Below are 22,588 nucleotides of genomic sequence, written 5' to 3'. Positions count from 1 at the left end.
CCTGCATGCTGGTCCTCAAGGCTCTGGCTGTCAGAGGACAGCTTGCCTCTGCAGAGACAGCCCCTCAGCCCCTCAGAGGTGGTGTCTGGCCCCAGGCAGCCCGGGAGCCACAGCTCCTCCACTCCAGATTCTCCAGGGTCCAGGGCTGCTCCCCCGTCCTGGCAGGAGCCAGGCAGAACCCGCCATCTGGCAGCTCCCCAGCCCTAGGCCCTCTGCCTGCAGGCACGGGGGAGGAGCTTCTCCACGCATGGTCGCTTCATTGGCTTTTGGTCACTCAGGGTCCCTAATGTCTCTTGTGGGGGCTGCAACCCAGACCCTGCACAAATAGGTACCTTAGGACCTTGCCCCTACCCACCGAAAACATCCCAGCCCAAGCCTGAGGATGGCCCTAAGAGGAGTGGGCAGCGGTTACCAGCAGGTTCCTCATCCAGGAATTTATTCGGCAAGAGACTGATCCCTGTTTTAGGCTGGGAAAGCAGAAATTAGGAGTCCCCAAAGCCTCCCACAAACAAAACCCCAGCCCCAGGGACTCAGTGTGGCGGAGGCTGGAGCACGAGCAACAGGGACAGCACTTGGAAGGGAGAAAAGGTGAGCTTCAGGCGGTTGTCGCGAAGGGGCAAGTGGCCAGCAGGGTCTGGTCGCTCCAAGAGGTCGCAGCTGGAGAACAGGAGGGGCCATGAGGGCTCTGCCAGGGCAGGACCTACCCCCGCCAGCACCCCTCGCAGCGCCACTTACAGGACGGCCTCCTGAACCGGCAGCGACAGGTGCAACCAGCAGTCCACGTGGCTACCGTGGGATTCGTACAACCTCAGGACCAGTGAGCGGCTCTGCGGACTGCTCTCGGCCTGCAAAGGGACGCGGCTGTTGGGCGAGGCTGAGGGGCGCCCAGTCCAGGACCTCGCCCCCCACACATCCCACCCCTTGCCTGCTTGACCGTCTCCAATACGACAGCGGGTGAAGACAGGGAAAAGGCACTCCAGGAGGTGGCGGGAGCTGGGCCCGGGGCCGGCAGAGCCAACAGGGGGAAGCTGAGGCTGTAGGCAGCCTGAATAACGCCAGCATCCTGGAAAGAGCCTGGGATACAACCAGAAAGCGATGCTGGTGGAGCATCGGGGTTTCCCTCCCACATCCCTAGGAGGGCAGGGAGCCAGGCTGCTGGGGTTTGTGTGCAGAGAAGGGCAGAGAGGTGTCTCGGGCTGCAGGGAGGCCCCGCCGTCCCCAGCACTCACCCTTGTGCGGCATCAGCGCGTAGGTGAACTCGTGGCGCCCCATGTCAGCGGTAGCGTCTGGGGCTTTAGGTGCCCGCAAGCTGGGGTGAGGAGGGCGGGCAGGGGTCAGGCTGAAGCCGGTGGAATTTCGGCCGGGAAGACCCATGTCCCCCTGCCAGCTCCCAGGCCTGGTAGGTACCCCACTCACAGGGAGAGGCTGAGGGTGCTGCCTCGCACGGAGGCACCGTACTTGCAGTCGTTGAGCAGGGCCAGCCCGAAGCCGTGCTCTGACAGATCCATCCAGCGGTGGGCCCACACCTGAGGGCAGACCCGACACACGTGCTGGCCCTGTGTCCAGACTCCCAGAGCTCCCGTCACTTGGGGCGCACGCTCTAGAACCACACAACCCAACTCCAGCTCCCACTCTAGGGGGCCCTGGGCATGTCACCCTACCTGCCTAAGCCTCAGTTTCCTTATCTGAGAAACAGGAATAAATAATAGTACTCACTCCACCAAATGATTGTATCAAATGAAATGTTAAGTTTTTTAGGATTTTTTTTTTTTTTTTTTTTTTTTTTTTGAGACAGTCTCAAGTCTGTTGCCCAGGCTGGAGTGCAGTGGTATGATCTCTGCTCACTGCAACCTCTGCCTCCCGGGTTCAAGTGATTCTCCTGCCTCAGCCTCCCAAGTAGCTGGGATAACAGGCATGTGCCACCATACCCGGCTAATTTTTGTGTTTTGTGTTTTGTTTTTGTTTTTTTTGTTTTTGAGACAGAGTTTCGCTCTTGTTACCCAGGCTGGAGTGCAATGGCGCGATCTCGGCTCACCGCAACCTCCGCCTCCTGGGTTCAGGCAATTCTCCTGCCTCAGCCTCCCGAGTAGCTGGGACTACAGGCACGCACCACCATGCCCAGCTAGTTTTTTGTATTTTTAGTAGAGACGGGGTTTCACCATGTTGACCAGGATGGTCTCGATCTCTTGACCTCGTGATCCACCCGCCTCGGCCTCCCAAAGTGCTGGGATTACAGGCTTGAGCCACCGCGCCCAGCCTAATTTTTGTGTTTTTAATAGGGACAGGGTTTCTCCATGTTGGCTAGGCTGGTCTTGAACTCCCGACCTCAGGTGATCTGCCTGCCGTGGCCTCCCTTGGCATTACAGGCATGAGCTACTGCGCCCGGCCAATGTCAAGTGTTTAGTACAATGCACATGTTCGGAAGCAGCAAATGTTGATTATCCTCTTCCTTCTCAGCCCGTACAAAACGACCAGTCTCCCCAGCCAGGGAGGAGTCCAAGGCCACCCCCACCCTGCCACGTCAGACCTCAAATCGAGCCCAGTCCCAAGAGGTGTTGTAGTGGGTGGGCCGCTGCAGGTGCCCGAACTGGATCTCATAGGTGGCCTGGGAACTCCGCACACGAGCCGGGAACTCCACCTTCAGAAACTTGTGGGCCTCATGCCAGTGCACCTTGGAGCGGGATGGAGCGGGGGGAGTAAGGCCCTGGCCTGGGGCTGCCCCCTCCTTACCAAGCATGCTTGGGGAAAACAGCCACCCCCTGACCCCCTTGCTACCTCAGTGTGGAAACGGACATAGGGGCAGCCAACGTCCAGCACGACCTCCTGGCTAAGCCGACTATTGGGGCTGATCTGCAGCAAGAACCAGGCGCTGCCCCGCAGGCCGCCCTCGGTGCCCACTGCCAGGGTCCCCGGCTGGCCCAGCACAGGCTTCCTATGGGAGGAGTGGACACACTGAGCCAGAGCAGCCTGTGTTTCCACCACCTCCACCCTCCCCACGTGCTGCCCGGCCCGTACCGTGTCTCCAGGTGGTAGTCCATGACGTCCCACGCATCCCAGTACAAGGGGACATCATCGAACAGCACGAACTGGTTCCCCGCGGCACCCTCAGCAATGGCCTCCCTGGAAGAACATGGGATTGGTGCCTACAACCATCTGACTTCGTTCCCTCCAGCTGCGTTTGGTGGGGAAGGGTGGAGTGAGCAGTCCCAGCTGACAGGGGACTACCGCCCAGCCTGCCCTGCCCCAGGTGTGGGCTCCAGCCCGGACCCACTGGTGGGTTGCTGTGGGCAGTGCTGTGGCCATGGGAGAGAGGAAGCAGGCTGGGATCTATTTGCCGGGCACTGGGAAAGGGCAGTGAGGAGTTGGCACCTGCCAGAGGCCACCAGGACCAAGGACGTCAGGCGGCCAGTCGGATCCAGCTTCACTCGGATGATGCCATTGTCCAGAGTCACGGAGCCATCAGTCTTTGTGGGAGGAGGCCTTGAGGCTGAGTTTGCAGGGGCTTCCCACGCCAAAGTCCTCCCAGCCCAGCCCCAGCCCCGCCTCACCCCTTGCTCCAGGCAGAGGAAGTCAGGACCCGGGTTGGGTTAGAAAGCACCGCTCCTACCCCCAGGGCAGGCAGGACTCACCTCCTGCACTACGAACACAGGCTGCTGGGGCAGCAGGGGCTGCAGCGAAGTGGGGACGGGAACAGGAGCATAGCCCATGCTGGGCACTGTCACCAGAGCTAGGGGTGAGGCCTGGGCATCAGTGCAGCCTCCCTGACCTTCCAGGAAGCTTGCATAGGCAGGGGTGGGGTGGTGGGGGATGTGCTGCTACTCCCCAATCTGGGGCACCCAGGGCACAGACCCCCAGGGCTATCCCAGGCCTGACCCGTCTGGCCTCCACCCTCCCTGCCGCAGCAGCACCCCTTCCCCCCAGCTCGTACCTAGGCTGTGGGCTCCACCCGGCTTGGGCAGGGCCATTACTTCGGTGCGCGTCCAGGGCAGGGTGTTGGCGATGAGGAGGCCCTCGGGACCTGGCTCCCCGGCACACAGGGCTGCGGCCGCGTTGCTGAGCAGCGTATTGCCATGGGAACGGATGTCTGAGGAGAGGCTGGCTGGTCATGGGTGGGCAACAGGTCTGGAATGGGCCCATGAGTATCCCACAGGCGAGACCCTCCAGGCTCAGCCCTACGGTTGGAGAGAGCGGGCGGGACTATTGTGAACCCAACCTTCATAGTGGCGCAGGGCATCCTCTGCCACCATCTGGATGCAGCTTCCGGTCACCACATCGTGGAACTGGTTCAGAAGCAGGAGCCTGTAGGGGCCAAGGGCAGGGATGGAAAGGGTGGGAGGGGCAGCCACAGAGGTGTCCGCAATGAGCCGTCAGGCGGGCGGCAGGGGCAGACCCGGGCTGACCTCCAGAGGTGCTGCAGCTGGGCTGCTGGGTATAGGAACTGGGCACTGCGGGCCAGGGCCAGGCTGCTGAGCAGCTCCACGTCGTGCAGGATCCGCTCACATTCCCGGTTCCCCTTCTTGATCTGAGTCCGGGATGGGAGGATCAGTCTGGAGCCTGCGTAAGTGTCCCAGGACACCTTCCAAAGCCCTCCCGTGCTCAGCATCCCTGAGGGCTCCCCGGGGCCTCGTGAAGAGGCCTCTGGCGGGTGACCGGCCTCAAATGCTTTCCCTCTTTTCCCTGAAGCCCAAACCCCTCTTGCTTTAGAGGCACTGCCTCCTCCACGCTTTCGTGGCCAACCCAGGTCTTGGACTCCTCTCCTCCAAACTTCCTGGAACGTGACCCTCTTCTCCGAGGCCTGGCCTGGGCTGTGTCCCCCTCTGCCTTCTCTGACCCTCTGCAGATCAAGGCCACACCCTCCCTGCATGGCCCGGCAGCCAGTCCCTGACCTGCGCGTGGGTGGTGTAGGTGCCATTGTGCAGCTCCAGGAAGAGCTCCCCAACCCACGTGCACAGCTGCCCGGAGCCGCTCTCCAGCGCTGAGAAGAGCTTCCTTGGAGAAGACAGCTGCACCCTGAGGAGACCACAAGCCTGGCTGTCCCAGCCCTGGAGACCACATGGCTACCCCTTCTTCCACACCAGAGCAGAAAAAGGATCCAGCCCCTACTACAGACAGGAGCCACTCTAGAAAGCTCCCCGTCCACACAACGCCAGCCCTGGACGCCATAGGAGAGCTGTTCTCGCTGGTGGGCTGGAGCCCTTACCACCTTCAGCTTCCCCCCAACCTCAGGGTGGAAGTTTGGAGGAGCCCATGGTCTAGGATTGGAACAGGACAAGGTCCAGAGGAGGGGTGGGCCCCATGTCTGAGGGAAGGCAGGGCTCCCGGCAAGGGCCCGGGATGGGGCTGAAGGAGAGCCGAGGCCTGGCCTGACCTGGGCAGCCCGTCCGTATTGCTCAGGCGCCTCAGGCGGTCCAGCATGGTCTGAGTAGGGCCGCCACCCCCATCCCCAAAGCCGAAGAGAAAGGCACTGTGGTTGGCCCGCCCCTTGTCCCGGTTGTTGGCCACGGTCTTCAGCACCTGGACAGGTGAGGGCAGGTCGGCGTGGGTCAGCCTGGAACAAGCCCGCCCTCCCCAGCCTGCCCCCGCCCCGGCACACGAGGCGACCCCTCACCTCCTCCACGCTGCCCTGCATCCCATACGAGTCGCCAGGTGGGAAGTGGACCAGGACACGGGAGCCATCCAGCCCCTCCCAGAAAAAGGTATGGTGCTACCGGCAGGGAAACAGAGGCAGGGTGGAGTGGCCAGAGTCAGGGCTGAGGCAGAGGCGGAACCTCCAGACTTCGTCCTGCCCCTACCTGCTGTGTGACCCGCTGTCTGTGGGGGAGGGTTCGGTGGTCTCTTTGGGACCCCTCAAAAAGGGGGAGAGGCAAATGGGCCAGCTGGCACTGAGGCCCACTCTGACCCTGACCCCCCAGGGGCCTGCCTGCTCACCGGGAAGGAGTTCACCAAATTCCAGCTCAATTTCTGGGTGAGAAAACGCCTGATGCCACAGCCACGCATGATCTGGGGGAGCTGTGCTGAGTAGCCGAAGGTGTCCGGCAGCCAGAACTGCAGGGGAGAGGGTCCGGGAGTGCAGGAACCGGGGCTCCCAGCGGCCTCCCCTCGACCTCAGCCCCTCAGCACTCTGCAGCGCAGGCCAGCCCCACCTGCCCACAGCCTGCTGCCGTGGCTCTCGGCCTACCTCGGAGCACATCTTCCCAAATTCCTGCAGAAAGAAGTTCTGGCCCTGCATAAACTGCCTCACCATGGCCTCTCCACTGGGCAGGTTCCCGTCCTGGAGTGAAGGGAGTGGGAGGCAGATGGGGAGCAGCAGGCGCTCAGGCCAGCCCCACCCTGCAGGAGAAGCCCGGGCTGCTCCGACACGGGCGCTCCAGCCGGACCTCAGGAAGTGCCCGTCGTCCTTCAGGCCTGACTGGCCATCTGCCTCGGGCGGCGCCTGGGGTATCCCAGGGACTGATGAGCCAGCCTTGCCCCAGAGGGGAACCGAGTGGCCTGCAGAGTCACCAACAAAGCAGGAGGGCTGGGGCCACCTGAGGGAAGGCCGTCATCACAGGGTTCAAGGCTGAGGGGCTCCCAGTGCACTTACCATCTCCACCCAGGTGCCCCCCACGGGCACAAACTGCCCACGGGAGGCAAACTCCTGGAGGCGGGAGTACAGGCCGGGGTAGTGGCTCTTCACCCACTCCAGCTGCTGCGCCTGTGGGCAGGTTGAGGGGAGCTGGGCCCAGAGTGACGAGGGCCCCACCCAGGGCCAAGCATCTGGGACCCAGTGAGTGGCTGAGGGTGAGGAGCAGCCCTGGCCCCAGGCCCGGGAAGCCCTCAGGGCCTGTGGAGCTCCAGGGAGGGGCACGTGCCTCCCCTGCCCCCTGCAGCTGTCCCTCTGACCTGGGAGCAGGCGAAGATGAACTCAGGGTTCCGCTCCATGAGCTTCAGGGCGGTCACCCAGCTCCGGGCACATTTCCTCACGGTCTCCTTGAAGGGCCAAAGCCAGGCTAGATGGGGACGGGGTGGAGGGCGGAGGGAGCGTCAAGGCCGAGCAGGCCCAGGCTGGGAAGCCAGAGGGTCACCTAGCCCCACTCCCATCCCAGGCCCTTCATCCTGGAGGGCCCCCTGGTGTCCTTCCTGAAAGGTCACTTCACTCCAGCGAGGTGGGAGGAGGGGCTGGGGACAGGAGGCTGGCAGTGCTGTAAGACCAACGATACAGCTCAGGAAATGGAGGCTCCAGGTCCCGGAATAGCCTCAGTCCACTTGGGTTATTAGATACCCCCAAGAGGATCCTATGAGAGGCAGCAGGCACTACCCTGCTCCGGCACACACTTGGCGGAGACCTGGGAACAGGGGCATGGCCCCCAGAATGGAGCCAGCTGGCCTGACAGAGGTGCTATAGGCTCTCCTGACCCCCAGGCCACAGTTCCTTCCTGACCAGCCCCAAACCTCTCACACCCTACATCTCGGCACAGCAGAGAAAGCCCTTGTTCTGTGATCCCAAAACTTCAGCTGCATCAGAATCAATACCTTCAGGAGCTTGTTAAAAACGTGGATTCCCCATCAAACTCAGACACTGCAAGCTTGTCCAGGAAGCCTCTAGAATCCCCGCACCCAGCTGGTGTAAGTACCTCGTCTGTGCTCTCCAGTGCTCCAGACTCCCCACCAACATCACACCGACTCTGCCTGCTGATTCTGTGATCATCCGCCTCTGTAATCCTACCCCCAATATCTAGCACGGGCCCCATGAGGCAACAGACTTTGTTGAAAGAATAAATGAGGCCGGGCATGGTGGCTCATGCCTGTAATCTCAGCCAAGGATGGGAGGCCAAGGCAGGCGGATCACCCGAGGTCCAGAGTTCAAGGCCAGCCTGGCCAACATGGTGAAACCCCATCTCTACTAAAAATACAAAAATTAGCCAGGTGTGGTAACATGCACTTAGAGTCCCAGCTACCCAACGGGGCTGAAGCAAGAAAATCGCTTGAACTCGAGGTGGAGGTTGCAGTGAGCCGAGATCACGCCACTGCACTCCAGCCTGGGTGACAAGAGTGAGACTCCATCACAAAAAAAAAAAAAAAAAAAAAAAAAAAGGAAAGAAAGAAAGAAAAAATGAATCCACAGCAAGCAGAGCCCACAGTCCAGCTTCCTCTGCCCCATTTTACAGATGGGGAATACTGAGGTTCAAGAGGGGCAAGAACTTGCTGAGCATCACACAAGTGCTTCTAGGGCACATCCAGGTCTTCAAGGGCACTCCCGCCTCCCCAGCCAGCCCAACCAGCTGCTGTCCTACCTGTATCAATGTGGCAGTGCCCTGTGGCATGAATGGTGTGCTGGCTTTCACCTCCGCGTTGGCCAAAGAACCTGGAGGCCAGGGCCTGGGCCACCGGGAAGGTCTCGGGCTGGGCAGGGTCACACATGTTCACCATCTGGTTGGCCGTGTACAGGGCCTGGAAGCTGCGCTGGTTGCCCTCCCCGAGGCCCTGCAGGAGGGTCCCGCCCTGAATCCCCTTCTCAAGCATGGCTTCCAGACCATCAGTCCCACTGACCTCCTCAGGGCTCTCGGCAGAGGTCCCCTGACCTCTAACCCTTCTTCCCTGCTGGTCCCCCTGCTCAGCACCATCTTCCCTTCTCCCCTTCAAATAGGAAAACTCTCTCAACCCTCAAGCAGGTGGAAACCCTCTTCCTACTCTGGATTCCCAGAGTCCCACTTACCTGACCCAAGAAACAGCCTTCTTGGAGCAGGGCTCTAGAGGTACCAGAGGGTCCAGGGGGTGTCAATTACCTTGGCTATGCCCAGAAGCAGCTCCAGATCTACCAAGAGATTGTGGACATCCCGGTGGAACACGGCCAGCTCAGCCCGGCTCAGCTGGAACATCTTCTCAGGGTCAGGCGCTGCAATCATGCTTCCCTTCCCGGCCCCCAGGAGCCCATTGCAGGCCACTTCCACATAGAGGGTGAGGCTATAAACATGGGGAGGCAGCCTCAGGCCGAGACCGTGGCACAGGACTCTGGGGGGCACTTGGGGAGGGGGCACCCAGAAGGCATCCCGCTGAGCCCAACCTGTCTGCCTCCAGGATCCACCACCCAGAGGATCCCCCAGTACATTAAGAGTGCATGTGGGAGGGCTGTGCCAGAAACACCAGATGGATCCCATGGCCTGCTGTCAGGGAGGATAAGTAGCAAAGTTTGTAATCATCTAAATGATACTGTTTAGTCTTAGATATTTCCGAAGTTGTCTTTGCAAAGCACTGCCTTGGCCTTGGAAGCCTCTTTGCATATTAAAAGCATGTTTGGATCTCTCAGGCTCGAACTTTCAGACCGAAGATCTAAAACCAGCATGGCCAACATGGGCAGGCCATTCACTGGAGAACAGGCTGGGCTGGGTGCTGCCATACTCAGTCTTCAGAGAGCAAACATGACTTCCTCAGGGAGTGCTTCCTGACCTCACTTCCCCGCTAAGTCTAGAGCAGAGTCCTCAATGGAGCACCCCAGATTTCCTTCCAGAGCCCTCAGCGCTGTCCTATGTGAGTATATCTGTCTCCCTTTGTTGTCAAGGACTATTTTATTCACCCCCATACTTCCAGTATCTGGAAGCATTTGAAATGTTCAATCAATATAAAACACAATCATAATGTCTAAGAAGTCTTTCTTTTGTTTTTTTTGGTTTTTTTTTTGAGACGGAGTTTCGCTCTTGTTACCCAGGCTGGAGTGCAATGGCGCGATCTCGGCTCACCGCAACCTCCGCCTCCTGGGTTCAGGCAATTCTCCTGCCTCAGCCTCCTGAGTAGCTGGGATTACAGGCACGCGCCACCATGCCCAGCTAATTTTTTTTTTTTTTTTTTTTTTGATTTTTAGTAGAGACGGGGTTTCATCATGTTGACCGGGATGGTCTCGATCTTTTGACCTCGTGATCCACCCGCCTTGGCCTCCCAAAGTGCTGGGATTACAGGCTTGAGCCACCGCGCCTGGCCTCTAAGAAGTGTTTTTAATGGTGTCATCCAACGTCCACGTTATGATGTGGAACGTAAGAACTCAGGATACAATAGGAAACAGAATCTGAACGAATAAAAACTATGCCGAAAAGATACACCAAGAACATGAATACTGGGCCAGGTGTGGTGGCTCACACATGTAATTCCAGCACTTTGGGAAGTTGAGGCGGGCAGATTACCTGAGGTCAAGAGTTTGAGACCAGCCTGGCCAACACGGTGAAACCTCGTCTCTAATAAAAATTCAAAAACTAGCTGGGCGTGGTGGCACACACCTGTAATCCCAGCTACTCAGGAGACTGAGGCATGAGAATCGCTTGAACCTGGGAGGCAGAAGTTGCAGTGAGCCAATATTGAACCACTGCACTCCAGCCTCGGTGACAGAGGGAGGCTTCGTTTCTAAAAAGAAGAACATGGATGCTGAGATGTTAGTAATGGCCATCTCTATCCTAGGGAGTGGAGTAACGGTAGCAGTTTGCTTCTGTGTGGTTTCCTGTATTTACCACAAGAAGGCAAACATTATTATTATTTTTGAGACAAGGTCTCACTCTGTCACCCAGGCTGTAGTGCAGTGGTGTGATCATGGTTCACTGTAGCCCTGACCTCCTGGGCTCAGGTGACCCTCCCACCTCAGCCTCCCAGGTAGTGTGGGTCACTGCACCCAGCCCATTATTTTTATGGTTAGGAAAAAATCATGCTTTCTAAAAGCAAGTGATGAGATGTAAGGATGACTGTGCTGGAGCAGAGGGGTACTTCTGAGATCACTCCGGGCCTCAGCTACTCCTCACTCACTGGTACTCCCTCCCTGACAGCACTGGTTAACCAGAGCACAGGGACTCACCTTCGGGGGTCTCCTTCCCCCAGCCGGTCAGTCACGACATAGCTGGTCTTCTCACCCTCTTTGGTTAAACCCTAGTAGGAAGGGGAGTGAAAGAGATAAGGCTTGAAGCCTTTGGACAGCTCAGGTAAAGTGTTCTGGTCCCCACTGGTCCCCAGCTCTGGTTCCTTCCTGTCAAGCAGGGTCAAGATTGGCAGATCAGGGACCCCTGGCAGATGCCCCAACTCCCACGGCAGCTGGCACCATGACCACCAAATAGCCCCTGTTTCCTAGTGGCAAAGCCCATGGTCTTAGGGGAAGGGTACTGAGAAAGGGTTAGGTGGCCTGAGTGTGGTTTCTGGTGGCCTCTGCACCCCTAAATAAATATCTGAAAAGAAACTCTATGAAGCCAGGAGCAGGTTTGCCGCATTCCCTTCTATACCCTAGAGCTTAAGGGTCTGGCCCAGAATGGACACCAGGGGATATTTGCTGAGCCAGTAAAGGGAGGGAGAAAAGGAGAAACAGTCTTGACCCCAGACTGAGAGTCAATCCGATTTGAAATGGAAGCTGTGTGAACCTGAGTGAGTGAACTAACCTCTACACATCTCAGTATCTTAATCTGTAAATGAGTATAAAGACCTACCACATAGGAGTATAAGGACTAAACCTGATGAGGCTGGAGAATGAACAAGACACTTAACATTGGTTATAGCTGGGGAATGGGATGGGTGATGGGGGACGATCCATTACTTTATCTAGAACTGTTTGAAGTGTTTGCCTATAAGTTTGTATTACATATAACAAAGACTAAGGCCCAATTACACAGATGCCAAAATGGCAATTTCCCTAGTCCTGAAACTGTGATTCCACCCTGTGATGCCACTTAGCTGTGGCTTCTCCAGCGTCTACAGGAGAAGGGCTGTGGTCATTTCAGGGCTGAAATATGGCCATACCTGGCCGTACGGTAGGGCTCCTCACCTGGACAGGCTCCCCATCACGCCACACCAGACCTTCTCCATCGCTTTCCCAGCGAAGGTGAACTTCCTGGCCCACCCATGCCTCTGGGATGGTCAGCTCCACCCGGAACCAGCAGGTCCACCATCTGCAAGAGAGCTGTTGCGGTCGGCCTAGAGGTAGAAGCCCTCTCCTGACATCCAACACCTTGGATAAAGCGTTGGCAGGGGCCTCAGGCTCTCCAAGCATCTGCAGCGTCACAAGGTACTCAGCTTTGAGCCACGAGAAAGGAGCAACAAGGTGAGCAGCAAGATAAAGGAAAGAGGCAGAGGTTATCAGAGGTCCGTTAGGGTGCTCAGAAGCGGCTACGCGGGGATGACACCCTCCCCTGAAGGCTGAGGAACCAGGGAGCTGTTCCCAGCAAAGGGTGCTGCTCAGTCCCACGTAGTTGTCTAGGGCAGAGGGCGGACAACGAAGGCGTGGCCAGGAGCTGGGCTGGGACGTGCCTCGGGCCCACCGGCCCCGCCCACCCACTGGGTGTCACCTACGTGGGTCCGAAGCTGTCGCCGACCTGCGCCGGGCGGAAGGCCTGCTGGACTGCCTCCTGGTAGGGAAGTCTCTCCGCTGTCAGGAAGCTTGAAAGGGCGGCCACGGGGCAGCTGGCCCCAAAAAGCCTGCGTGGGACCGACCGGTGGGCGCATGCCGGAGGCCGCTCCGTTTCCGACAGGGGCCAGCTGGCCGGTGGGGCCGCGCTTTCCCTGGATCCTCCACCAGGAGGGCTGCCTGGCCGGACCACGGCACACTCCACGCCCTACCCCTCCTCCCTGGCCCGTCTTGTCTGCAGCGGGCACTTCGTCCCCCGGCCCGGGTGGCTGCAGTTTGGGTTTCCCCCCGGAAATAAAGGCTGAGGCGCACGGATGCGGCCGGCCCGCGGCCGGGACCCGGGACCACACCTGCCGCGGAGGTTACAGTCGGTGAAGTAGAGCGGCGACACGAACTTCTCCACCCGCTCCAGCGTGGCGCGCCAGTGCTTCAGAGCCGGCGCCGCTGCCATCGCCGTCGCCGAGCTCTCGCTCCTCTTTCCGGAAGGCCTCTGGTGCTGCCGTTTCGCTCCACGGCAGGAAGCCTAAGGTTCCGGCGTCCGGAGGGCGCCTTCCAGTCCCGGGCAGCTTTTCGTGGAACACCAGTGATCTCGGAAGCCCGGGTGCCGCCGTCTGAACCTTGAACCGAGTTGGAAGCTATAAACTGCGTTTTCGAGGCTCTCCTATGCCGCCCGAGCTAGTGGGCTGCAGGGCAAATCTCAAAATAAAATGGGAAATCTGATTATTAGAACTCTCAAAGGTGTCGGGACAGAACTGAGGCCCTTCGGCAGCCTCAGAAGCAGCAACCGGGAGACCTCTGCCTCTGGCTGTCGGTTAACACGGAAACTGGTGTTGGCTTCACGTGGAGAGCCAGACTGCCTAGAATGGGTGTTTTCATACCGGACGGAGGTCAGGGTGTTAGCAGGAAGGTAGAGCTTTACGCCCAAGTGACCACGACTTCTAGGATTACATGCTTTACTCAATGTCTATCAGTATACATTGCACATCACCAGAAACTCGGAAACGAGTTTAAGATGTCAAAACAGTCATGGTATTGCTGATCACAACAGAAAAATGTATTTCACCATACAGGACTGTAGAGTCCGGGAAGCCGTAACAGCAGAAACAGACCTCCAGTTTCATTCTCATCCCTAGTACTCTACTGCAGCTTTATTTTTTTTTTTTCCTACGGGGGTTGCCGAGTCTTTGTCTATAAAATCATTAGGAAGAAAAAAAAAATACACAAGATTAGCCCTGATATTTTAATGGAAATACTGACCAAATTTACAACATTTCAAATGCAAATCACACGGAAAGGTGACTTAAGTACAGAATATCAAACGTAATTTAAAATAAAGATAACCTTCTGCTGCATATAATACAGATTGGGTTTAGAGCTTGGAGCTCAGATGTCAGACAGCAGGAGGAATAAAAATGCTGCTTCTGAAAACTCAGGCTGTACTAAGTAAAACTTCCTCTTCTGTTGGCTGCACTGGTGGTTTGGGACTTTCTCTTGAACTGGCCTTGAATTCCTATCCTGACCTGCAGACAGGTGTCACTGCCCCAGCACCCTACACTTTGGCTCACAGTCTCCGCTCCTCAATACAAAAAAGCCTAAAATCAGGTTAGGTCTGGTGGTTCACGCCTGTAATCCCAGACCTTTGGGAGGCTGAGGTGGCAGGATGGCTTGAGGCCAGGAGTTTGAGACCAGCCTGGGCAGCATAGCAAGACCTTGTCTCTACGTAAAGCTAAAAAATTGGCCGGGCATGGTGGCATGCAGCTACTCAAGGGGCTGAGGTGGGAGGATCTGCTTGAGCCTGGGAGGTCAAGCCTGCAGTGAGCTATGATTGTGCCACTGCATTCCAGTATGAGTGATAAAGTAAGACTTTGTCTTTAAACAATAATAAAAGCCTAAAATCAGAGCGGTCTCCCATGCGTTTTGAAAATTCAGGAGCCAAAAAAAAGTGTTTTTCTTTCTGGTGGCGGTGTTGGAGATTTTTAACTAAAAAGCAAACATAAAACACCCGAAACACTGCTGGTTACAACTGAGACTTGCATAATGGTTGCTGAAGAAAAATTGACCAGAGTACTGGGAGGGGCTTAGTTGGTCTTTGTTCACAAAGTCCAGTTTAACCACATAGAAAAATCCTAATCATTCATGTTTAAATGTCTGCTAGTTTAAATTTATGTCATTAAAAAAATAGGTATCCCATTTCAAATTCTCTCCCCCCCAACCCCATTTATAAGGTATACCACATGCTTTATACACTTTTCCAAATACTGGTTTGGTATTTAAGTTGCTCACCCCCATCCATCACCAATGTTAAGAAAAAATATATAGAAATACAAACTACACAGCTTGACAACTTACCCAAATATAAAATATTTTCAGATAGTTGAACAAGGGGAAAAAAATACACTAAAAGACTGAAATATTCTAAGATTTTGGAATATTTTGATTTGGGAATGAGTGCAAGTAACAAGTATTTAAAGCAAATCCTGTTTGTACCCTGGATAAGGAACTGAAGCCAAAATCCCTGCTTCACAATATTCTCTGGTGAGGACAAGGGACATGGGTTGAGAGTTTATTCCTTAAAGTAAGAACCAAGCTTTATTTATTTACAAAAAAAAAAAAAAAAAAAAAAAAAAAAAGTCGGGGGCAAAGGGGAAGACAAGTTTTACACAAAAGTACTACAATGGTAACTCCCTTTGGTAAAAAGTGTAATAAATGTCTTGTACATCTGTTCATAGGTACTAAATCTGAAGCCACATAGTACTATGGTACACAAGAAGCTAGAGCAGTTATGCTAGCACATCAAAGCATATTTCTTTTAATAAAAAATTGACAGTATGTACATTATGTACAAAAAACAAGTTAAAATCGTGTGTGTGCGTGTGTGTGTCACAGAGTGGAGCTGGCGGATGCACTGGGGCAGACTAGTAAAGAGGCAGATACAAAACAGTTCCACGGGAGCTAAAAAGGAAGACGGATCTGAACTTGTTGAGGCTGAGAACCAGAGGAGAGAAAAAGGGAGGCAGCAAGGGACTCGTCAGGAATAAAATCCACAAGATGATCTATCCCAAAGCCAAACTGCAGGTCCCAGATAAAACCTAATGGGTGATCTTAGATGTGCTCAAGTGACCAGAAAAAAAAAAAAAAAAAAAAAAAAAATCCAGTTTTTTTTTTCCTTTTGTGGGGAGGGGAGAGGAGGAGCAGTGACCATCGTAGTTCCAATCCATCGGAGTATTAAATCGTTCCCCAGCTTGTTTTGTAAATGCATCTCCAAGCAGTCAAAGTGTGAACAGCATCCGGTTCCCTCATTGAAAGTTAGGCCACAGGAGACTCCAGTCTTAGCTCTGCTGGTGTGTGCAAGCAAACGGCATGTTCTTGCTTGCATGAACTTCCTTCCCCTCCAAGGCAGGCTATACCAAAAACCCTTTGGGAAAAGTTCCAGCTTCAGCTTTATAAGGTATTCATGTTCCTAAAGTAGCCCACTTGGCGCCAGGCTGCACCAGCCACACACAGGTCACGTGGCCATGTCCCAGAGAGGCCCAGTGAGGCTTGAAAGGCATCTTCCTTGTTTCTTCAGTGTGTGAGTGCATAGGCAGGCCCACACACACACACACACACCCCCCAAGTTATCTGCTCCGGCTTTGCAGTTAAGGGGCTTTGAATACTGTGCCGTATTTAACACGATACTTGTTAATGCTCACAAAATGCAGGGTCTCTGTATCACAGGTGGTGGTACAGGGCACCAGGCCCTCCAGCCCCTCACCCATGAGCCACTTGCTGGTTTCTGCTGCCATTTCACGGGGCACATGCTCCTTGGTCCATTTATCTACCCAGGCCTGGAATCTCTGATGTAGACGCTTGCTTACACGCTCATGGGACTGCAAAACCGAAAAAAAAAAAAAAAAAAAAATTTTTTTGTTTTAATTAAATGAAGCAGAACCAAAAAAGATCCCTTCAAATACAAAGCCCAATTTTCTTCTAAAGGAGCAGAGGAAAGGTGTGGGCTTCAGTCTTAGATATTACTGTTTTTTCTTTTTTTAAAAAAAAGATTCTCAGCCGGGTGTGGTGGCTCACGCCTGTAATCCCAGCACTTTGGGAGGCAGAGGTGGGCAGATCACCTGAAGTCAGGAGTTTAAGACCACCCTGGCCAACATGGTGAAACCTTCTCTCTACCAAAACCACAAAAATTAGCTAGGTGTGGTGGCAGGCACCTGTAATCCCAGTTACTCAGGAGCCTGAGGCAGGAGAATTGCTTGAACCCAGGAGGGCGGAGGTAGCATTAAGTCAAGATCGCACCACTACACTCCAGCCTGGGTGACAAAAGTAAAACTCTGTCTCCAAGGAAAAAAACAATTCTCTGTTTAAAGAAAAGTTAAAGGGGTTAAGAACGTAAAACATAAAGCCAGCTCTTGTTACCCAGGCTGGAGTGCAATGGCGCGATCTCGGCTCACCGCAACCTCCGCCTCCTGGGTTCAGGCAATTCTCCTGCCTCAGCCTCCTGAGTAGCTGGGATTACAGGCACGCGCCACCATGCCCAGCTAAATTTTTTTTTTTTTTGGATTTTTAGTGAAAATCCATAAAGCCAGCAAAGAAATGCGAACACAGTTTTTGGGCTGAGAAAGCTCACTGTTCTCAATTTTAGCATGCATTAGAATAAGCTAGGGAACATGTTAAAAATACACATTTCTGACCAGGCACAGTGATTCATGCCCGTAATCCTAGTACTCTGGGAGGCCAAGGCAGGCAGTTCATTTGAGTTCGAGACCAGCCTGAGCAATATGGCAAAACCCCATCTCCATAAAAATACAAAATTTAACTGGGCATGGTGGCACACACCTGTAGTCCCAGCTACTAGGGAGGATGAAGTAGGAGGATCGCTTGAGCCGGGAAGTGGAGGGTGCAGTCAGCCAAGATCGCACCACTGCACTCCAGCCTGGATGACAGAGCCAAACCCTGTCTCAAAAAAGACAAAAAACAAAAAACCCCCACATTTCCTTGGTTTTACCAATCTGCATTTTAAACCAGCAACCAGCTGATTCTAATGTATCCTGAGTGGGACCCAGTGAGTCGCTGATCTCTTCTATCAACATAGAGATCCACTTCTAAGCCAGACAGTGCAAAGCAAAGGGCTTAAAACCCACTCTCCCTCCACTATGCTACCCTGCCTTGGCAAGCAGAGTCCACGGCAGATCTTCTGTTGGGGGGGGGTTCTGTTCCCACCAATGCACCCAGTAAAAATTTACTGGTGCCCACATGCAAGGATATTAGAAGAGATACAAAGACAAAACTGGTGTTGCCCAGTGTCCCAAATCATTTCAGAGATAGGTAGACGCACAACACACAGTAAAGAAAATTAGCCAGGTGTGGTGGTGCATGTGTGCCAGGTACTTGGGAGACTGAGGCAGGAGAATCCCTTGAACTACTGTGGCAGAGGATGCAGTGAGCTGAGATCACATCACTACACTCCAGCCCAGGCGACAAGAGTGAAACTCTGTCTCAAAAATAAGTAAATAAACAAAACTGCCGGACGCGGTGGCTCACGCCTGTAATCCCAGCACTTTGGGAGGCCGAGGCGGGTGGATCACGAGGTCAAGAGATCGAGACCATCCTGGTCAACATGGTGAAACCCCGTCTCTACTAAAAATACAAAAAAGTTAGCTGGGCATGGTGGCGCGTGCCTGTAATCCCAGCTACTCAGGAGGCTGAGGCAGGAGAATTGCCTGAATCCAGGAGGCGGAGGTTGCGGTGAGCCGAGATCGCGCCATTGCACTCAAGCCTGGGTAACAAGAGCGAAACTCCGTCTCAAAAAAAATAAAAATAAAAAAAAAATAAAAAAAATCTACAATGTAATTCTTGCAATTCCACTACCACCCTGGTAGTCTGGGTGGTCCCCACATCTCATTTGGACCAGGGCACCCTTTTGAGTGGTCTCTGCTCTTCCAACTTAATGCATAGCCACCTCCACTCTCCTCACAGCAGTCCAAGCTATCTTTGTCAAATGTTCCAATGCACCTCAATCAAAATCCAAACCATGGCCTATTAAGACAACGCAACGTGGCCTCTGCCTACCCTCCTAACTTCAGGCAACCTTGGGCCACAGTGGTGTTCGTGATTTCTCAGGCATCCCAAGTCCTTTCCTCCCTCCCAGTCTTGTACTTGCTGTTTTCTTTGTTTAGGAAATACCCGTCCTCAACTCTTCACCAGGCTAATTCCTTGTCATTTATTCAGGCCTCAAGCATCACCAGCTTTGAGAAGACTCCTCCAGTGAAAGCAATGCCTATATGCCAGTTACCCTTGATTACTTCACCTGATTTGTTTCTCTGGTAGTGCATATCATCACATTAACTTATCTGCTCTACTTCATGGCTGCAGGCCCAGGGGCTGGCATAACACCCTGTACATAGCTGTACCAGGAAGGTTTCACAATTGAGACAGAATGTAAAAACAGGTAGGACTCATACAATCAAAAGATAAGATACTACTTGAGATGTAAATACCAGGAGTAACTTGACTAAAAAGGTGCCACCAGGTATTCACCTGCTCTTATGGGCTGAACTGTGTTCTCCCTAAAATTTCTATGTTGGCTGGGGACAGTGACTCATGCCTGTAATCCTAGCACTTTGGGAGGCTGAGTCAGGTGAGACTCTGTCTCAAAATAATAACAACAATCCTATATTCAAGTCCTAGCCCCCAGTATTTCTGAATGTGACCTTATCTGGAGGCAGACACACACACACACACACACACACACACACACACACACACACACACACACGTAGAAACACCATATGAAAATGAAGGCAGGGAGCTACAAGTCCAGAAATGCCAAAGATTGGCAGCAAAGAACCAGAAGTTAAGAGAGGTCTGGAACAGATTCTCCCTCACAGTCCTCAAAAGGAACCAACACTGCTGGCACCTGACTTTGGACGTCTAGTTTCCAGAACTTTTGTCATTTAAGCCACAGAGTCTGTGGTACTTTGTCACAGCATCTTTAGAAAACCAATATACCTACTTCCTCAGTATGTCTCAGCTTTAAGAACAGGTTTCCATAAACGAAGAGAAACAATCAGAAGACACTGGGCTTCCCCTGGTCCTGGCTGGGGTGGGAGATGTACACAGCAATTTCAGTTACTGCTTCTCACCTGATGAGCCCGGAGCAGGGCAGTCCTCCGATACATATAGTCCTCTGACTTGATCACATATACCATCTTGTAGGAATTCAGCTTGAATCTACACTCCAGCTTATCCAGACTATCCACATTCTCCATGGTCTTCTTACTGTTTCCTTCCTTCCCTTCCTTTTCCTGCTGCTCTCGACCACGCTGACACTTCCGGATCCGCCGCAGATTCCTATGGCAGAAAAGCCCTGCACGATGAGAGCTCATCCAGAAGCAGATTCCCATGACTTCCCCCAAGTGAGTTGTATTATATGTTTGCATAGTACTCATTCCAATTTGTTAAAAACATACAAAAATGTTCAATCACAATTTATACATCACTGAAAAAAAAAATTCAACTGCAAAGGTACACAGAATAAAAAGTAGAAATCTTTGTTCATACCCTACTTTAGCAGATGCAGCCAGTTAAGAGTTTTAATTAGAAACTTCTAGGCCTCTGTCTGTAAATTTACACATGTAATTACCAGCTGTAATTCTGCTTTGGGATTTGTTTTTAAGACAAAATGGGATCATACTATGCATTTTGTCCTCAGCTTTTCACTTACTGTCAAGAATAGTGTTTCATTTTATGACATAGTCTCATCCTCTTTAACTGCTGCAGAAGAATGTACCCGAATTTACCATTCCTTAACAGCTTCTTTATTTTTTTTTTTATTTTTTTTTTTTGAGACGGAGTTTCGCTCTTGTTACCCAGGCTGGAGTGCAATGGCGCGATCTCGGCTCACCGCAACCTCCGCCTCCTGGGTTCAGGCAATTCTCCTGCCTCAGCCTCCTGAGTAGCTGGGATTACAGGCACGCGCCACCACGCCCAGCTACTATTTTTGTATTTTTAGTAGAGATGGGGTTTTGCTATGTTGACCAGGATGGTCTCGATCTCTTGACCTCGTGATCCACCCACCTCGGCTTCCCAAAGTGCTGGGATTACAGGCGTGAGCCACCGCGCCCGGCAACAACTTCTTTCAATCGAGATTCCTCATCTGAACCGCATAACAAAAAATTATTTGAATGCCTATTTTTAAAAATTTCCCCAGATGATATCAACTAGTGCCACACTACATACACAACAAATAAGATAATTCACATAATTAGATGCCCTGGGGGTGAGAGGCTTGATAAATCTCTTCAACATCCAGTGAAGAAAGGTTATCAGCTTGACAATTATATAATTTCTCATAACTTGCTATTAAAAACACTGCTTCAGGTTGGCCGCTGTGGCTCATGCCTATAATCCCAGCACTTTGGGAGGTAGGCAGATTGCTTGTGCTCAGGAGTTTGAGACTAGCTTGGGCAACATGGCAAAACCCCTTCTCCACAAAAAAATAAAAAAAATTAGGCAGGTATGGTGACACATGCCTATAGTCTCAGCTACTTGAGACACTAAGGTAGGAGGACCGCTTGAGCCCTGAAGGCAAAGGTTGCAGTGAGCCAGGATCCCGTCCTGTATTCCAGCCTGGGAGACAGAGCCAGACTGTGTCTCAAAAAAATCCCAAAATATTGCTTCAGTGAGTATCTTCGTATATATGTATTTCTGTAGACAGCAATTCTTTGTCCAAGGACCCCAGGGACCAAAAGGGTCCCAAGACCCTTTCAGGAGATCTGTGAGATTAATACTAAAACATTATTTTCCTTTCTTGCTGGGTTGACATCTGCACTGGCAGCATAAAAGTAATGGTGAATAAAAATGCTGGTGGTGCCTGTATTGTTTGGGAACAAATTGTTATCAAATTCCAGTATCAATTTATACATCACTGAGCTTTTCACACAGTTGTCAAACTCCATTTGTTTATTTTGTACCATGAATGAATCCGCCATGATTTTGTAACTTAATGCAATTACGATTCAAGTCTTTGCATTTTACTGACCACAGAATGACGTTAAGTGAAAAAAGCCAGTTTCACTTAAGAATGTTTCCGATGGGCTGGCCATGGTAGCTCACCCCTACAATCCTAGCACTTTGGGAGGTCAAAGAGGGCGGTCACTTGAGGTCAGGAGTTTGAGACCAGCCTGGCCAACATGGGGAGACCTCGTCTGTACTAAAAATACAAAAATTAGCTGGGTGTGGTGGCATGCACCTGTAATCCCAGCTACTTGGAAGGCTGAGGCAGGAGAATGACTTGAACTCAGGAGGTGGAAGTTGCAGTGAGCTGAGATTCGCCACTGCACTCCAGCCTGGGTGAGAGTGAGACTCTGCCTCCCAAAGAAAAAAAAAAAAAGGAATGCTTCTAATGAAGCAGTAACATTTGTTATTAAATCCCACCCCTTGGTTTACATCCTTCTAACATGCCAGTGTGATAAAATGGGAACTACATATAAAGCACCTTTGTGTGCTAAAGTACAATGGTATTCTTAGAGAAAAGCACTTAAGCAATTGCTTGAGTTAAAGTGGATCACCATTTTTACCTGAAAGAACAACTGATTAAATGCAGGCAACTCAGCCAAGTATTTGGGGGGTGTTTTCGCAAATATGAACAAGGGAGCCAGTAACTTCAAGGAAAATAATGTTTTCAACGATAAGACTGGAATTTTCAAGCAACACTATGAATTTTGGTGAACCGGTATCAGCCACCACCCTGAGCTTGACATCTTCCCAGTACTTAAAAAGATGTCTGATGACTTGGAGATAGCGATATTAATCAATGTGATTTTTTTTGGAGACACTGTAAAATATATCAACATTTAGTAGGTCTGTACAACTTAGTGAGCTAATATTTTCCAAATAGCCAACTGCATAAAGTTACAAAATCATAGAGAAAAAAAGGATTCTTTCATGGTACAAAATCAATCAATGGATTTTGACAACTGTATGAAAAGCCCACTTATGTATAAATTGATACTGCAACTAACCACTAAGAAACTATCACTGGTAGTTTTGTTGTCATATGAAAGAATATCCAGTTATCTGAAAGGATCTGAAAATACTTCTCCTTTTTCCAGCTACACGTGAGGCCAGATTTTCTTCACATATTTCAACCAAACAACATAATGTAACAGATTAAATGTAGAAGCAGACATGAGAATCCAGCTGTTCTTCTAGTAAGCCAGACATTAAACAAGTTTATAAAATATAAACGAT

At 52.4% G+C, this 22,588-nt stretch overlaps 2 protein-coding genes across 5 annotated transcripts in view; both read right to left on the bottom strand.

Annotated features, from left to right (window-relative positions):
- Positions 1–419: 419 nt before the first annotated feature.
- MAN2C1 (mannosidase alpha class 2C member 1) lies at positions 420–15,040 on the bottom strand. Of its 2 annotated transcripts, none has more exons than XM_074392649.1 (26): positions 12,697–15,040; positions 12,292–12,417; positions 11,768–11,891; positions 10,814–10,884; positions 8,766–8,943; positions 8,274–8,463; positions 6,883–6,989; positions 6,584–6,694; positions 6,179–6,271; positions 5,929–6,045; positions 5,609–5,704; positions 5,369–5,514; positions 4,887–5,010; positions 4,401–4,522; positions 4,214–4,299; positions 3,929–4,084; positions 3,630–3,740; positions 3,370–3,502; positions 3,016–3,120; positions 2,776–2,932; positions 2,528–2,671; positions 1,417–1,526; positions 1,230–1,309; positions 926–1,074; positions 736–845; positions 420–657 (listed from the first exon to the last, which is right to left on the bottom strand). In XM_074392649.1, exons 1-26 carry the CDS (start codon positions 12,795–12,797, stop codon positions 531–533), a joined length of 3,174 nt encoding a protein of 1,057 aa, XP_074248750.1. In that variant the 5' UTR covers positions 12,798–15,040; the 3' UTR covers positions 420–530. The 2 variants fall into 2 exon arrangements, with proteins under 2 accessions (XP_074248750.1, XP_003943041.2); XM_003942992.4 differs by having other exon boundaries at positions 3,370–3,464; positions 3,630–3,727.
- A 99-nt stretch (positions 15,041–15,139) lies between these two features.
- The window catches only part of SIN3A (SIN3 transcription regulator family member A), an 89,277-nt gene continuing 81,828 nt past the window's right edge, over positions 15,140–22,588 (bottom strand). For all 3 annotated transcript variants that reach the window (XM_010330850.3, XM_074392648.1, XM_003943002.4), the window contains 2 exons: positions 19,480–19,687; positions 15,140–16,215 (listed from right to left, as the gene is read on the bottom strand). In XM_010330850.3, coding sequence (XP_010329152.1) covers positions 15,985–16,215; positions 19,480–19,687 — 439 coding nt within the window. In that variant the 3' untranslated portion in view covers positions 15,140–15,984. The remainder of the gene's footprint in view (positions 16,216–19,479; positions 19,688–22,588) is intronic.

The sequence above is a fragment of the Saimiri boliviensis genome, chromosome 2 (assembly GCF_048565385.1).
Source record: "Saimiri boliviensis isolate mSaiBol1 chromosome 2, mSaiBol1.pri, whole genome shotgun sequence".
NCBI lineage: Eukaryota > Metazoa > Chordata > Mammalia > Primates > Cebidae > Saimiri > Saimiri boliviensis.
Note: the sequence above shows the minus strand (reverse complement) of the source record. Positions and strands in the feature narration are given on the sequence as shown.

Excerpts from the sequence above, each read along its gene's own strand:
- MAN2C1 (XM_074392649.1), bottom strand. The coding sequence starts at position 12,797 with ATGGCAGCGGCGCCGGCTCTGAAGCACTGGCGCGCCACGCTGGAGCGG. Across the intron at positions 5,705-5,928 it reads ATTTGGTGAACTCCTTCCCG|CACCATACCTTTTTCTGGGA; the intron begins GTGAGCAGGCAG and ends CCCTGCCGGTAG. Across the intron at positions 3,503-3,629 it reads CTGTGTTCGTAGTGCAGGAG|CCCCTGCAAACTCAGCCTCA; the intron begins GTGAGTCCTGCC and ends TGGCGTGGGAAG.